Here is a 17,046-nt window from a genome sequence, read left to right as displayed (position 1 = left end):
TACTGTTGATGAATCAGTTTTGCCGTAAATCAATGTTTCCTTATGTCGTTTTCCGAAATGTACCCAACCGTGCGTCTTCCCAGTAAAAATAACAGTTTAAAAGTCTTATCTGAAGTAATGTATCATACCCACCGTTCTCCTTCACCGTATGCACCTATAAACACATAAAGGGAAGCAATTCACATCTGATGAGTCATTTTGTGACACAGAATATGTGATTAAAGGTGCAGTGAGTACATATAAATATTTCAGATCATTTATTTTTTATGTGCTTTATGAACTTAAGGATTAAATAAAAAGAATGCAGTGGTTTTATGGGTATTGCTCAAAGAAATCTGAATACCACACCTCTACTAGAGCTAAGTCAAAAGGTGCAGAAGAGAGTATAGCAAGAATCCTCTGGATGGCCTGGAGGAAAATACTGAGCTGTTCAGCTGATAAATTTTCCACTACATTCACCAGAGAGTTGCCATTTTTCTGCTGCTGGTTGGTGAAGAACAGTACATCTTTAATGCAGATGCTTCTTTTTGTGCACACCTGTGTGTGTGTCTCTGTTTATTCTACGTGTTGCACTCAAGTCCATTTATTGGTTCAAGGAAGTTATAACACAAAGTACAACAGCACGGTGACACAGCACAATGCTTCATGCGTGTCAGAGAGTTCAATTGTCCTCCTTCCTTGTTTACTTCTGCTGCTGCGTCTCTCCTGCTTGTGTTGCTTTCCTGTTCATATTCCACAATCACTTCTTTATTTCTAAATACTTTCCCTGCCCTCTCTGCTGGGTTCCAGTGTAGGCAGGTTGAGTCGTGGTGGACCACCAATAGTTTGACAGCAGTGTGAGAAAGAGAGGAGAGGTGGAGCTCATGTACTGTGGATGTGCTGCCCTCTGCTGTTCCAACTAAGGAACCACAACCTAATGAGAAAAGCACAGAGAAGACTGCTCAGTGATGAAGAACGCTGATTACATCTACACATGAACTGCTATTAAGTATAGTTTTGCCATTTAATTTTCATTTTGAACTAAAATTATTGCATTTCGGAGGGTTGTACAATATTTTAGTGTTTGTATTATATTCTATTGGCCACATTTCGCCAATAGAATATAATGTATTTAGAAGTGCTACCTTATATGTTCACACTAATTTCCCCTCAAAAGACACATTAAGAAATTACAATAGGGCCTTGGCACCACTCAGTGTTCAGGCCCCAATGACATGCTTTACAACACAAAACATCCATAGAGTTGCTGCATGTTTGTGTGTATTATTAGCAGGTGGCCTGTCTGTCACTGCACTGAACACACAGAGTTTCTAACTCTCCTTCATCCACGCCAGGCCGGCTCTCTTTCTATGTTTAATAGCAGTTTATGCCTTGATGCCCATCATCAACAACAACACATTGGGTCCAGATGGGAGGAGGCAGCAGAACGAGGGGGGAAACACAGAGATAGAAAAGGAAAGGAGAGAGAGGGAGCACGGTTGATGTACATCTGTCATGCATTATTGCGGCGAATGCCAGCGCTGCTATCCTGGCTTTAGAAAGTATGTGAGGAGGGGGCTGATGGGTCCTCCTTAAATCACAATCTGATTCCTCCTCCTCCTCTTTCTCCTCTGCGTCGCTCCTTTTTAGTGACTGAATCAACGCAGACAATCACACACTAAACTGTCTCCACACACACACAATGAATTCCTCAGGAAGGAGTCAGCCTTCTTCATTCCTCTGGACACAACTTTTCCTTAACAAGGTACTGATGGTCTTGACCTCCTCTTCAAACAAACCCTTCTCTCCAATCAGTGAGGATTGTGGAGCTGGGGCTCAGCCGAGGCCTGTGGGTATTACAGAGGAAACGTCCTGATTCTCCTTGATTACCCCCCCTCCCTTTCCTCCCCCTCCTCCCCCTGTCTGTCTGTCTGTCTCCCTCTCTCTCTCTTTATCCCCCCTCTTTCTGCCCCCGCTCCCTCTTCACATATCTCAGTGTCTCAGTGGCTGCTGCTGGCTCTTCTGTTGTCTCTAACCCAGTGTCGAACTTTTCTTTGCCGTGTCTGTCTGACTGCTCGCTGTGTGTTTTCCTTTCTCCTCTCATCCGCATCCATCCCTCTGATTAGCTCAGAGTTTTTTCACGTTCTTGGTGATGAACTGATTATTTACCTTCAGGGTAGAACGTGCTAAATTTAACAAATCCATCAATTAGGACTTAAAGGGGGCTACAGACAGTTAAACCTACACACAATGGCTTCACATGCACAGATACAACACATTACAATAACGTTTATATGGTGATATTACAAAGTGGAGCCATGTGATATTGTTTGGTGCCTGATTTTCCCAAAATTTTTACACAACATAGAGTTTGTTTCCAAAAAAAAAAACATTATTAGACCTGATTTTCTTCTACAACTGAACAAAGAAAGCTCCTTCTTTATGTGCAATGAAAATGAGCCTTAGGCTAACTTTGGTTAAAATGCAAATGTAACATTTATTTTCAATATATTGTACATGGTTATTTGCAAATAAATGCACCAATAAAGTGAGCATCCTGGTTGCAGAAGAGAGGTGCATGCATATAAGAAAATATTGTGCCTTTTTAATATTTAGTTTACTCACATAAAACCCATTAAATTTATGAAGTTTATCTGTGAGCGTTGTTTTTCATGCATGTGGAAAAATGTGCTACTCAAAGTCACATCATGCATCAAAACATCCTGACATCTCCATTTATTTCCTCTGTTTCATCTGTATTAACTCTGCTATGCGAAAGAGGAAAAATATGTTTATAGAAGCACATGAAGACATTTATTAAGGAGGAGTTGATGAAGAGACAAAAGTATTTTTTGTGTGTGTGTGTCCAAACATACTTAGCCTCCAACTATTTCACAAAAAACTGCTTCTAGATCCATGTGTCAAAATATTCAACATGAAACAAGCCATACATACATCTGTCATGAAGAGGGGATTAGCTGCGTTAGAAGTCTCATCCGTGCACTACAGTGAAACATCATGTTGTGGTTCCAGCAACAACAAAAAACTCCTCACATAATTGGCATTATTATTACAGAGCAGGCCCCACCATCAGCTGCTGAATATTACATCTTCATATGAAGACTTAGCCTTAAATCTCCAGGAAATGAAGTCTGAAGTCACACAGCGTGGGAACTGGGTTCGTACAACAGAAAAGCTGATCCATTTAAATATGTGGCACATGTGCATATGTTTGTGGTCATAAAAGAGGAAGACAATAGCAGCATTAAACACAGTGACACAACATTTTCACTGACGGGGGCAAGGCGATGACGACCGCCCGTCATAAATCAAGCTGTGCTCACTGCGACACTGTGAACAAGGCTGAAATGACCGGAAAGTGACACAACTAAATTCTTGTCACACTTCCTGGACAGTAACGGTGGAACATGAGCGGGAACTGCCCCCTCGAACAAGAGTCTCCTCTGACTGAGCAGAAAGGGGGACATTGTGGACCCAAAGGTCACCATGGCTGTTACAGGCGGACGCTCTGCCCTGGACTCCTGCTGACTCACTGCGGGTCCAACCAGGACTAACGTGTGTGTGTCTTCAGTCAAATATTAGTCACAGCGCCCATTCAGATGATGAACATGAGGAGAGTTTCTGTTCTCCAGACACACTCTGGGGCCCAAATGTGTTTTTCTCGGTCTGACCTGATGTGATCGTGTGCTTCCTGTCCTGATGATGGACCAGTTGGATCCCTGTGTCAGAGGACTCCCACTGATAACCTGGCCAAGCGCAGCCTCAGGGCATCTCTTCAGCTAAAAAATGTTGCCCTGACTGTCTTCACTGTTGTGAAGATTTTTATCTTACGTTTTATTTATGAGAAAAAGACGGTGGTTTCACAGAGGAGGCCTTCCCTCTTTAGTGGTTTGGAGAAGTTTTCATATCATACTTTAAATGTATCTTTATATCTTTACTTTTACTTTTTTATATAGAGTATTTTTCTGATAGGCCTTCAACATCCTTCAACTTAGGGCATCCAACAACAATAAGGGCAAATTTGAATTAAGGTGTTTCAGTTTTAAGGATTTAGAACATGAACACCACTGTTCCTAAATTCTGTACCAACAGGTGGAACATGAGTGGAGCTGATGCATGTATTGTCACAAATGGTAAATAATTATAGATTAAAAAGCCTTTGGAATGAGGCAGTCAATCATTTCTGCTGTAAAATTAGGCATTTTACTGAAAGGTCAATGCAGGTTGACTTGTTTTTGGAGCCAGCCTCAAGTGGCCATCAGAGGAGCTGCAGCTTTTTAGACTGTTTTAGTCTGATGGTTGGACAATGAATCCAGCATCTCTGTGTACATATTTGGGTTTTTCTGTTTACATATTTGATTAAGGTCATCTCGACCAAAAGGTCATATTGAATAAATATATAGTTTTGACTCATCATGAGTCGACTGTAAGCAAACCAAACAGCACTGTTTATGTAGAGACAGCCATGCAAATGTAGAGCAACCAGTTTTCCTTCTTTCACATGGATTTACTCGGAATAATCTATACTGTCATATTGTACTTTAATTATCTCTAAATTTCAAGACCACCCCTTGATAACAGCTGCCATGCAATGTGCTCAGAGGCTGTCTGATGATGTTAGCCTCCCTCCCCCCAGGCTGAGCTATTGCTTCCTAACTTACTGCACATCAATAAGATCTAAGGGGTGGATTTAAGTATATAATAATGATAATAGAGTGCTGCCAGATTCATCATAACTGAGAAAACACTGTCAAAATATAAAGTGGGAACAAAGAGGTCTTTATGTCTAAAGTAAAATGAAGAAAACAAAACACTTTGGCCACCTTTCCTGTAACACTGACTCAACAGCCTCCCATGGTGAAAAACTGTGAAGCAGAGACCTGAGGCATGGAAAGTAACAGACAGTGATTCAGTGAAAGTGAATGGCTCTGACTCTCCTACCCATCACTGCAGAGGGGGAGAGACTTGGAGGAAAAAAAAAGTGCAGGGAAAGGACGGGAAGAGGGGGAAATGACTGGCGACTGTGTGGGAAGAGAGAGAGAGAGAGAGAGAGAGAGAGAGAGAGAGTGTGTGAGTGTGTGTGTGTGAGAGAGAGGAGGGGCTTAGAAAGTATGAACTTGTGTATGATTTAGCTGCAGGAAGCATTAAGAGAAGAAGAAGGGAAAAGAGTGCAAACAGGACGCGCACTCTTCCAAAGCTTCTACCAAAGACGAGCTGCTTCATGGCTTCTCCTCAGACTGCGCCTGTTTCCAGCGGGTCACTCTTCTTTTCCTGAAGTGCGCTCCTTCACTCCAACTGTTGTCTTGTTGGGCTAATAAAATCCGGGACCTTGAACCCGTGCTGTTTTTTTTCTTCCTTTCCTACTGTGCGTAATTTGTACCCAAGATCGAAGGAGAAGGCGACACCACAACAACACGAGGGCGAGGGATCAGCGCAGACATCAGACCTAAAAACTGCTGGAAAAATGAAAGCCGTGCTGGACTTCTGCTTGGTTTTCCTCACACTGCACACTCCCGGCGTGCTGTCCTTGTCCACACGTAAGCTACACACACACACACACACAGATGTCCCTCGATGCGCAAAAGTCAGGGTCTTGCTGGGGGACAGTGGGTCGGTGGGGTTTGGGGTGTTTGGCCTGCCTTTTTGGAGCAGTTTAATCCAGGTGTCACTCAGTGTAAACAGAGCGTGACACTGTCCTGATCTGGTATGTTTGAGTGGATTATTACAGCACTGCAACACATTGAAACTGTATTAGAACAGGCTGCAGGGAAAATAGGAGCTTTAATAAGGTTTCATGTGTGTTAATCCTGTCATAAAAAACACAAAAAACTTGAGTGTGTGATAAAAAATGCTGGATGCAAAAAACAAATGTAACAAATGAATAAAAACTGCAATAAATGAAGTGGTTACTAGAGTAGAAACTAGAACTAACACTGATTCATCAGATTCTTACATAATAAGAGCTCCCCTGCTTTGGGACCCACTCTGCTTGATTTCTGGATATATATTTTTTTTTTAAGTTGGACATTTGACAGCTGCTGTTATTGATGTGCTCCTGCTGTAGTATATTGGTTGTATCCTTGCTCTCCCGTGAGGCTGATTTTCAACAAGTCCAGGCCATAATTCCTTTAACACATGGAGAGAGCGCACGGTGACATCACTTGCTCGGGTTTTGGAGAATGTTAACCACCAGCTTAATGCACAATAACGTAAATAAATCAAAGTTACGGACGTTTCACCCGGGTTAAGTGGCCGGATTAGTTTTTATGGCGAGCTCAGAGGCAAACAGCAGCTCCTCACAGAGGAGCTCCTCTCATTCATCCTGTCTGAAAGACACCAATAAAAGAAAGTAAAGGAGACAAAGGGCCTTGATCATAAGCTCCCCTGCTGTTTATTATAGGGCCTAATAGGTCATTACAGTTTTATTCACTGTAATAATGGATGGCGCTTCCCTTTCACTCAGAGTTCTGTGGTTTACAGATGCCACGGAAAGCAAAACAGTGTAAATGTGGAATTTTCTCACCAGCATGTCATTAGTTTTTAGTGCTGCTCATAATCGTATAAAGTTTATGTGTCTTCTTAGCAAATAATGAGACATTTATCTTGGATATGATACCAAATATTTGACTCCCAAGAGAGGCCTCTAACCTGAAATTAACTTTTTGCCCTGTCTCCTGCCTGTGCCTGCCCTAATTTGACTTTAGACATGATAATCTCTCCTCTCTCCAGCTAAATCCATTAAAAAAAAATACTAAAAAATAACATCCGCTGCTGTTTCCTCAATCTCTTTTCAGATGACGTTGCATGGCTCATTGTGACTAAATGTTGCGTGACTTCTTCCACTTGGCTTGTTCGCACTGGTCCCTCAAAAAAACAACAGTTCCACATCTCAGAGCTATTGTAAAGACAGACAGAGGAGAGTCTATAGGCTGTATTGGGTAAACAGTCGTGCACCTTTTGAAAAGCTGACAGCATAAGTCCCCCCTCACACTTGAAACAACTCGCCTCATAACTCCATCCTCATCTATCACGGGGTTAAAGTCATCCCCTGCCCTGACGAACAGCCTCAGCTTCTCCAAACAAATAATATTTTACAAGCCATTTCCTGCAGTGAGTGTGTCGAGCAGAGACAATAAACAGCTGTAATTGTGTCTATCATTGTAGTGTTTGAACTGCAAAAGAAGGGGTGTCAAGAGGGCTTCACACCGCCGCTCCGGGGCAATGTCCCGTCCTCAGCGCCTGGAATACATAAACACTGATTGTTATTCAGCTGGATCAGCATATTATTGGCTAATCATGCTGCCCTTTAGTGCACCGTATCCAGTGACAAAAAACGACCAGCCTCTGTGCATGTGTTTGTTTGCACTTCATGTGTGTGTGCATAATAAATGTGCCGTGTCAAAGCCCCAGATGGGGTTATGATATTAATATTATTAAGGTCTTCAAAGGCGGCTCCTTCATAAAGGACCACACAATGTCTGTCAGCGTGAAGTGGCTGAAAAGACGTGGCCTCGGGCGCAGATTTGTAGTGGTCTGATGCTTTCAGTCATGGCTGCTCAGTCATTTCTGTATAGAAATCTAACTTACATGTTTTTGAAGTACTTCACTTCTCTTCTCTTAAGCACAATCCATTCCTACTGTAACTCAGACAATGTACATCAATACAATCCACTCAAGCTTCAGTTGCAGTTGGCCTGAAAGTACACAAAAAGAAAGTCAACAATGTGGCAAACCAGTGCCGTGATCAGACTGTGTGAAAAGGACTTAATGCTAGTGAGTGAGTGTGGACCAGCACCAAAAATACAAAAGAGGAAGTCATGTAGGATTGCATCCAGGCGTGTCTTGCATCCGGTGAACCTCTTCTAACCTCCTCTTGTCCTCCAGATGTAGCCATCATCTACCCCCAGGACCCTGTGCTGCGCATGGGCTCCAACCTGACGGCCAGCTGCTGGGTCCACCCCGAGCTTGGCATCCATGCCAGCTCTCTGTTCTGGACTTTGAACGGTCAACAGCTGCCCAGCTCCCTCTACCGAGTCCAGAGCCCGACTAATCTCAGCCTGGCACTGGCAGGACTCAACGCGTCCAGGCAGACATCCGGGGACAACCTCGTCTGTCACAACCACAAGGGACACATCTTGGCAGGCTCCTGTCTTTACGTTGGGAGTAAGTCTAAAATTTAGAATTTTCAAATAATCTGTGTCTGTTTACCTTAGTGTGAGGAGGTGTTGAATCAAAACAAAGTGCAGGAGAGGACTGAGAGGAGCAATACACTGAAGAGACAAGAGGAATGAAAAGGAAATGGGAATAAAGGGAAACAACAAGGAAGTAGTGGGCAGATTTTTAAGCGTCCCTGTGCTGTCGTAGCTGGATTTTATGTTCAGTATTCCAGACCCAGCCAGAGGCCTCAGTGAGTGTGTCACTGTGAGACGCTTTGACCACCTGTGTGGTCCATTACTCGCACTATCACTCACAGTGTAAGGGCCTGACATGTTACACACATACACAAACACACATGCTTGTACCTCTATACTTGTGAGGACCTGGACTTACATGTCTGAAGTGGGGGCCCTGTTGAATTGCATTGTTTCATAGTAACTAAAATGGTTAGCTTAGCTTAGCATGAAACTGTAAGAGTAGTCCAGCAAATAATAAAAACATAATTTACCAATCAGTACACAGGGGCTTTTGTGACTATGAGCTTTTACAAATTCAGGCTAATCTTATCCTATCCAGTGTTTATCCTGGGCTATGCTAACATCACACAACAGCTATTGGTTAAAGCTAGACACTTCCTGCACAGACACAAGTTTTGTCTTAAAAAACTCACGCATTTAGTATATATGAATATAGTCATATATCAATATTCAGCAAAATGACTATATGGTATGTGCCAGGAACAGATGGCCGGGTTCAAAAAAACAACCTGCAGATAGATCAGCTAGATAAAGAAGAGATTATTCAAACCACTTTACACTGAGGTTGTGCAGACGTCTTGCGTTGTGTCAGTCTGTAAAATCATTTTCTCGTCAGTGTAATTTATGTTCATTTAAAACCTGCATGATCATCTTACTGCTCACTTTCTCATCTGATTTCCTTTTTAATAGACATCGCTATGTTCCCAGATATTGGTGAATACCATTTTATATTATTATTGTTATTATTAGTATTACCGGTAATAAAACTGATAAGAATCCAATTTTTAAAAAAAGAGCCATGTTGAAATGAACTGGAGCTAACCTTTAAAAAAGCTATCTGAAGAAGCAAGAGGCAGCCAAAATGTCCTCGCTTTCCAAAAATGTCCTCATTCACGAGGTTTGAAATTAAATGATGGCTTTAAAACACACACACACACACACACGTTCACACACTTTTTTCTTCCTGCACAGAGAAACAACATTAAGAGGTGATGAGATGAAAAATGGCTTTTGAGGAGACACAAAAATGTAACCAAAAAAAGACACCTTCCATGCACACACACACACAGATGCAGTCTGGATCTTAATCTCTGTGTGACACTAGTGCTGAGCACCCTGTGTTCTGAGAGACAAAGAATGTTGGCAGGAATCCCATGTCTGACCAAATCAGACACACACACACGCACACACAGAGCAATTAAGAAAGAAACTGCAATTTCTGAGGAACATCACTGGTGTGTGAATTACACTCTGTAGGAAACAGCTGAAGTAATGACTGGAGGTAACTATGTATCCTCACTGACCTCCACTTTTCACTCCACCTTCTTTTTTTCTTTCTTTCTTTCTTTCTCCACCGTCTTCTTCTCTTTCTGCTTCTTTCCATCATCTCCACCTCAGTGCCTCCAGAGAAGCCGGTCAATCTGACCTGCTGGTCCAGGAACACCAAAGACCTGACGTGCAGCTGGGCTCCAGGAGGGAAAGGAGAAACTAACATCAGCACGCAGTACAGGCTCAAGTACAAACTCAGGTATACACCTGCAGACTGCAGCAAGTATCCACTGAACCAAGGCAGAATGATGACCAATGAGAACAGCAACAATGGTCTGAGATTGTTAATAACAGCACTGGTCGCCATTTTACAGTTAAAAAAAGGGTCAAATTCTCCAGAATTAGAAAAACAGGTTCATCTGGGAACAATGCATTTCTGTAAATGAGTTTCATCTGGCCTGTAAAGCTCTATTCACATTTTTAAATAATCTGATCGGCACTGAAAGGGAAACGCCGTGACATGCGGTGCCCACGGGCACACCAGCTGCATGGAGATGTCTTATTACTGTAAATAAAGACTTAATAAAAAACTCCAGTGCCAGTTACACACATAACCAACAACACATGACACACCAAGCTGTGTGTTAGCAGCATGTTCAGAAGTTTCTTTTTTCTTTCTGCCTCTCAGATGGTACGGTACGGAGAAAGAGTGTGAGGATTACACTCACACGCAGCCGTACTCCTGCAGCATCACGCAGGACCTGCACCTCTTCACACCATATGAAATCTGGGTGGAGGCCTCCAACCAGCTGGGCCGGGCCACCTCTGATGTCATCACCCTTGACATCCTAGACGTGGGTGAGTGTGAGAAGGAATGAACTCTGACCCTGTTGCTTTAATGACTGTTCTTACAGGGCTTAGATCTTAATGTCTCAGTGTGGATGAGGCCTCAGGGCAGAGGTTATCAAGGTTTTAGGCTTTTGGCTACTTAAAACGAAGCGTCTCCTCCCTGGTTACACACATCTACAGCTTATCATCACAATTTATACACATAAAATTAAAGACAACAAACAAAGCAAATAGAGCGCCAAACAATCAACTTGATTTGTTACGGTAATCTAATTCCACAGAAATACACAGATTTGCTTTCTGGCCTTAAGTAAAATGAGAATATCCCTGTCCCCTCTCTCATCAGCTTAGCTTAGCATTAAAAAAGTGTGACAAGACTTGAATTTGATGCCTCCCAGCACCTCTAAAACTTATTAATTAGCACGTTGTATCACGTTTCTTCAAACTATACAAAAGCACTGGTGTAACAACAACAATTTGTGGTTTTGACAGAGAGTTATGTGCCAGATCTATTTTTTTCTAAGCCAGCAGCAGTGATTTTAAGTTAGCACAGAGCCAGACTAGCTTGGATTCTAACCTCCCTCTTTAACAGAAATGTAAAAATATTCACATTTTGCGAGCCCAGAGTGGAAGAAGTTATTTAATAATCTTAACAAGAAGGGAAAGTGTCAGTTAAGCGTTTCATTCTTGGCGTTCGTGATTTTAGTTTTAGCTGTAAAAAAAAAGCAGAATCACATCCCTTCATATCGTCGTCTCGTATTCCCGCGGACAGGACATTGGCTCCAGTTCTGTGACTTCTGACTTTCAGAGTAGGTTGCTCAGAGCTCATCTGGCTTCACACTGATAAGAACTGAGCAGTGTTCCCTTTTAAAGCTTTGTTTTGCTGTCTGTTGCTTAGGTTAGCGCAGTTCGAGCACACGGAGCATGCAGCAAGGCTGAATTCCTCTCATTATTAACCCACATGCTTGCCCACACCTGGGCAGCGGTAGGTGTGTGATGACTGGAAACGCCCTCGCTTTAGATGAGCTCATTTTCTCTTTACTAATGCTCACTGGACACACACACACACACAGAAAATCACTTGCTAAACCCCTTTTATGTAGGGTTGGAATGTTCCAGGCTGATCCTCCAAACTAATCCTGTCTCTGAGGTGGCTACAGGCCCCCGAGGCCCGAGGAGTTCAGGCTTTGAGGCTTTAAGACTTGGACCTGAAATAATACAACCTGATTAGCTTGGAACTCTTCACATGGTTCAGTCGTAACGGTGCACTGAAAGAAGACCATATAGAGTTTCAGAGGCGAGCGCGTCACGGGCGAGGAAACCATCACGCTGTAATCCCTTTCTTTTTACTAATGTATGCACGCACACACCTGTTTACACACCCCGAGGGCCGGGCAGGGCCTGGTAACAGTATAGAGGCAGGCACAGAGACTGAGAGGGAGACAGTGTGTGTGGGTGGTTTGTCTCTCTCCGGCCGTCCTTTTCATTCAGTTTCCACAACAGCAGTGGGTCATAAAACAACCACACCTGCCTCGAGGTGCCGTGAGTCACGACGGTCATGTCCAATCAGTTATGAAGGCGAGGCGGAAACACCTCTGCATTCCTCAAACACGGGGAGCCCCGCAAGCCGACAGGCTAGAGGGAACTTGTACGGCTGTCTGACTCCGAAACAATGACGTGTTGAGGAATGACGCGACATATGTTAGTAATGATTCATCTGTGAGGTGCCATGTCTCATTGACTTCTACCGCCAAATGCATGTAATGCACAGGGGAAAGCTTTTATCTGAGGACAAATGGCTCTGCTCTTTTTTTAAATGATAAATACCATTGTCTAAGCATCCAGTGGAAGAGAAGGAGAGCATGTGGCTGCAGTCATTTTAATTTTTAATTTATTATTGTCCTTTTATTTTAGCAGTATTATCTTAAAATTAATGATCTTTATACATATTACTGAAAATGTTCTAATAAATATCGATAAGAGGACCTTAATCAAGCTGTTTTTAAAGCTTATTTGTTGCTGTTGTGAATGCGTAAATGGCAAAAAACATTTTCTAAACACATCTGCCTGCTGTTCTTTTGCCTAAAATTGAAAATAATAACCCAACCCAACCAACCCAACAATTTCCCAACTTGCATTTGATAGAATAATCTAATTTTTAATTTATTTGAGTAGTTTGTAGTTCATAAATACCTTGATTTTCTATCTTATTGCAGATGATTTGCATTAAGCACTACCTGAGCTTTAGATTCTTCACTCTTACAGTTTTAGACCACTTTTTCTGTAAAAAAATTTTTTTCCGATGATAGATGCCGCCATCTTCAGTTTACTTGTTAAACCCCAGGTTTCGTGTCAACCCCCACTTTTCCCCTCTGCTGAGTCTCTCCCATCTTCTTCTCCCCTATTTTTGTTTGTTTAAAGAAACGACGACGTTGATACTGAAATCATCTCCAAAGCTCCTAAACAAAATGAGAGTAAAGTTGAAATAATGGTCCTGTCACCGAGTGTTTTTGTTTGTTGAAACTATAATCGTTGTCAGATGAAAAAAGCCTCCTCCGGCTCACACGAGTCAACTCTCAAGAAACTAAAAAAGCACCCAGAGACCGCAGACCTCCGCCAACGCTGAACGATCCTACAATGTGCTGTTACACATGAAGACATCACCCCTACTGCTTTAAATTGAAACCGAAAGGGTTTGATGACCCTGCAAACTTAACTTTAGGATGTAGGAAGAAGCCCTGAAGCTAAGAGTTTGAAGGTTTATGGATAAAATGAAGCAATCCTGCCTGTTTTAGGATTCAGTGTTAGAATTGTTTTGCTGCCACTATGTAATTATTGTACTTGTACATTTTGGTGTAAGTTTTGCAAGATTCAAAGATGAAAAGTGCTCTAAAAGATTTCACATTCGATACGCCACATCAACGTAACAGAAATCATCCAACAACCAGCCTGCATGATGATCTGTGAGGAAGCAGAGGCATGCAAGGGGTTAATGCTAAGCTAAAAACCAACCCTAGCTAATCTCCAGTGCTTGCTAAGCAAGCCGTTGTTAAAATTCTTGGTTCTCTGGATGTTAACGTTCCATGTTAGGGTACACATATTTACAAAATGCACCTTTTCTCTTAGCAAATAGCACAGAACACGAAGAAAGCTGATATATGTTCATAAACATTCTCTTCCAGTGACCACCGATCCTCCATCAGGTGTGACTGTCAGTCGTGTCGGGCAGCTGGAAGATCAGCTGAGTGTTCGCTGGGAGGCTCCACCTGCTCTCAAAGACTTCCTGTTCCAGGCCAAATACCAGATCCGCTACAGGCTGGAGGACAGCCAAGACTGGAAGGTAAAGGACGAAAAGGAGACGTGTTTATGAGTCCTTCCAGCTGTTTCTCATCCTGATCACCTCTGATCTGGTCTGATTGAGGCCTCCTCTGTCAGATGAGTTAATAGCTGGGCCGGTCAAACGTTTTAATCAGTCATAAATCTAGAGGTGAAGCAGGTAAAATAGAGGCCAAAGCCACTGTATGCATTTGTATACAAGCCTCTAATGAATGAAAAAGCCAGTGTAAGATCTGCAGCCGTGCAGACAGTGCTTCCCAGAAATCATTTTCCTCTGGGTAAGAAGTGAAGATTCTCCTGTAATTAAGGGGGAATTACACCGATGTAATGTAAGCAAGTCTTTACTTGCAAAGTGGAAAAAGAAAAGGAGGAGGAGTGGAGAGGCGGCGGGCGGAGGAGGGATGATAACACTTCAGCAGGAGGAGACTCGGATTCAAGTGGCTTTAAGGGCTGCTGGTGAAAACAAAGCGCCATTTCCCTCTGAACCGGCCCTAATCATGAGGTCATGCTGAGGAATGGAGGGATACATCTCAGCTGTTAATGTCTTCAATATGGCTGTAAAGACGCTCGGCTGTAACTTCTGCTTATTTGGCTCCTCCACATCATGTCGTTAGCCCACTCTGATGCCTGTAATTTCCATGTTCTGCTTTCTGTTGGAGTCCCTCTTAACAAGTGTTTACAGACCGGATGCCAGAGAGAGTCAGGATTATTAGACAAGATTATTTACTGCAGCATTTGAGACATTCTTTCTCTGTCTTCAGGTACCTGTGTGTGTGTGTGTGTGTGTGCGTCCCAGCATATCCAGCTCTGACTGTAATAAATAACAGAGAACAGATTTTTCCCAGCAGGCACAGTTGCATTAAAATAGTTTCATAAACATGCTGATCAGGAGCCACAAAACAATGTGGTGTTCATGCATGTTTGGGTCTGTGCATGGTTTGCGGTTGTGTTTTCTGCATCTTGATTCTGCCCCGTGTTTTACTTTATGCCCATTGGTATTTAATACTGCGGTCGGACCTCCAGCGCTCAGCTCTTCTGTTTGTGTCTTTGGTCCTGTAGGTTATGGATGATGTCGGGAATCAGACTTCTTGTAGGCTGGCTGGACTGAGACCCGGAACGGTGTATTTTGTCCAGGTATGCTGGTATAATAATAATAATAATAATAATAATAATAATAATAATAATAATAATAATAATAATAATAATAATAATAATAATATACTTGGCCGGTGTTAATAAATGCTGTGTTTTCTCCAGGTTCGTTGTAACCCTGTGGGCATCTACGGCTCTCGCAAAGCCGGGATCTGGAGTGAGTGGAGCCACCCCACTGCTGCCTCCACACCCCACAGTGGTGAGGACACTTTCAGAGTCCCAATCTCAGCTTTTCTGGTCATTTTGGTCAATTCTAAGAGCCAATTTGCAGCACTAAAAACACTCATAGTACAGTGTACCTGGTACCCCACAGTCCTCTCACACTGGCACAGAGAAGTCGGTGCTGCTTCACGCCTTTTAGACTGTCTATTTTGTCTTGTATTGTATTAGCAAATCAAATAAGGTTTCTGTAGCAGTCATTTCTTTATGAAGAGAAAAAAATGTAAAGTCTGCGCTTCCGTGCACACAGTCATGGGCAGTGTGGGTGTTGCTCCCTCCAGCTGTGTAAAATGTTATCACAACTGATCGAAATAAAGACCACAGCTATGAAAACACAACCCAGTTCATAAAAACTAAAGTTTTTCTGCAAAGGAAAAAAGAAAAGAAAAAAAAACAGCAGACCGACTGGGGCCAAGAGAAATAAAGGCTTTTCTCAGCTGCTTGGAGGATTCACTTCACACTTTTGTCTTGTTGTTTTTCTTTTTCTTGATGCAGAAATTATCACATCAACTACATAGTATGTTGGTTCTTCTGCTGTTTTAATTTAGCTCCATCAACTATACCCCATAAAAGCTCTCAGACTAATGAATAATCATCACAGTTTGTGTTTTCTTTTGCCTTTTTTCCTGGAAATTTCTGGATGATTTTAAATTGCACCAGTATCCATCCAGCCACTTTAATTCCACCTCCTTGTCTTTGTTTTTTATTTTTTTGTCCCTGCAGAGAGAATGATGTCGGGCTCCTGTGATTCAAAGTCCAGTGGAGACTCCAACTCCACCCTGCGCAGGGAGCTGAAGCAGTTTTTCGGCTGGGTGCGGAAACACGCCTACGGCTGCAGCAGTATGTCCATGAAGCTGTACGACCAGTGGAGAGTGCTGATGCAGAAATCCCACAAAGCTCGCAACCAGGTAGGTAAGCATCAGTAACGCAGGGAGATGAAGACGCACATGTACACAAAACAATGTAAAAACTGATGTGTAACAAATGTTGTCTCTTCTAAATGTAGGTTCTCCAAGGGGATAAGTCATAGCACATGCTGGCTTTACGAGCAGAAAAGAACTGAGCGGGTGTGTGTTTTTGTCTGTGTGAGTGTCTATATGAGAGAAAAAGAGATTGTATTCGTATATCGGAATTATAAAGACAATTTGCGCCGGACTATTTGTGCCGTGAGAGGACACCCAAAGAAAAACTGTGGGATTTTCTCCAATTTGTGCATCTGTTCCAGTCGATATGAGCACTAGAAAAAAAGGACTGAGAAGGTGAACTCATCACGGATACTGCGTGGACGTCTCTGCTTTCACATTGTAGCATGAACGACTCGGACATCAGCAAAGACAGATGTTGATCGAGCATTTTTTTCTTTGTTTTTAAAAGTATTCTGTGACATTTTTGGGGTTTTCTCCTGTGGATCCAAAGCACCATCTAGTGGCTGTTCAGCATCCATGGATACTCCAGTCAAACAAAGCCTTCACTGTGTACAAAGTTACAGATTATCATACAGTATTTGTAATTCATGCTTTGTTTTATATTGTATAATGTGCCAAACAGGTCCACCCAGGATTCCTCTGTTTTCTGAGTGACACTATGTGACTGATGGTGTTTGTGTATGGAAACGTTTCACTGCCTTTATTTTTGTACTGAATTGTACCAGCATATTTAAAGTATAAAGTTTTAATTTTTAAGTTATGTTTAGTTAGTAAAGACTGTACGATGACTGAAGTTGCAATCAATCTCTAATGGTGTTGTATAAATATATATGTTCAGGAAACAGCTGTGTGTGCACTGTTATAGCAAAGCAGACACACGT

At 42.4% G+C, this 17,046-nt stretch overlaps 1 protein-coding gene across 2 annotated transcripts; it reads left to right on the top strand.

Moving 5' to 3' along the window:
* Window positions 1–5,024: 5,024 nt before the first annotated feature.
* Window positions 5,025–16,958, top strand: crlf1a (cytokine receptor-like factor 1a). 2 transcript variants are annotated; one of them, XM_028395590.1, is made up of 9 exons: window positions 5,025–5,537; window positions 7,885–8,163; window positions 9,813–9,942; window positions 10,372–10,541; window positions 13,715–13,872; window positions 14,928–15,002; window positions 15,126–15,219; window positions 15,963–16,147; window positions 16,246–16,958. In XM_028395590.1, exons 1-9 carry the CDS (start codon window positions 5,465–5,467, stop codon window positions 16,267–16,269), a joined length of 1,188 nt encoding a protein of 395 aa, XP_028251391.1. In that variant the 5' UTR covers window positions 5,025–5,464; the 3' UTR covers window positions 16,270–16,958. The 2 variants fall into 2 exon arrangements, with proteins under 2 accessions (XP_028251391.1, XP_028251392.1); XM_028395591.1 differs by having other exon boundaries at window positions 15,963–16,151.
* The last annotated feature ends 88 nt before the right edge of the window (window positions 16,959–17,046 follow it).

This window comes from Parambassis ranga, chromosome 22, assembly GCF_900634625.1.
Source record: "Parambassis ranga chromosome 22, fParRan2.1, whole genome shotgun sequence".
NCBI classification, from domain to species: domain Eukaryota; kingdom Metazoa; phylum Chordata; class Actinopteri; family Ambassidae; genus Parambassis; species Parambassis ranga.
Note: the sequence above shows the minus strand (reverse complement) of the source record. Positions and strands in the feature narration are given on the sequence as shown.

Excerpts from the sequence above, each read along its gene's own strand:
- crlf1a (XM_028395590.1), top strand. The coding sequence starts at position 5,465 with ATGAAAGCCGTGCTGGACTTCTGCTTGGTTTTCCTCACACTGCACACT. Across the intron at positions 15,003-15,125 it reads GAACGGTGTATTTTGTCCAG|GTTCGTTGTAACCCTGTGGG; the intron begins GTATGCTGGTAT and ends TGTTTTCTCCAG. Across the intron at positions 16,148-16,245 it reads CCCACAAAGCTCGCAACCAG|GTTCTCCAAGGGGATAAGTC; the intron begins GTAGGTAAGCAT and ends TTCTAAATGTAG.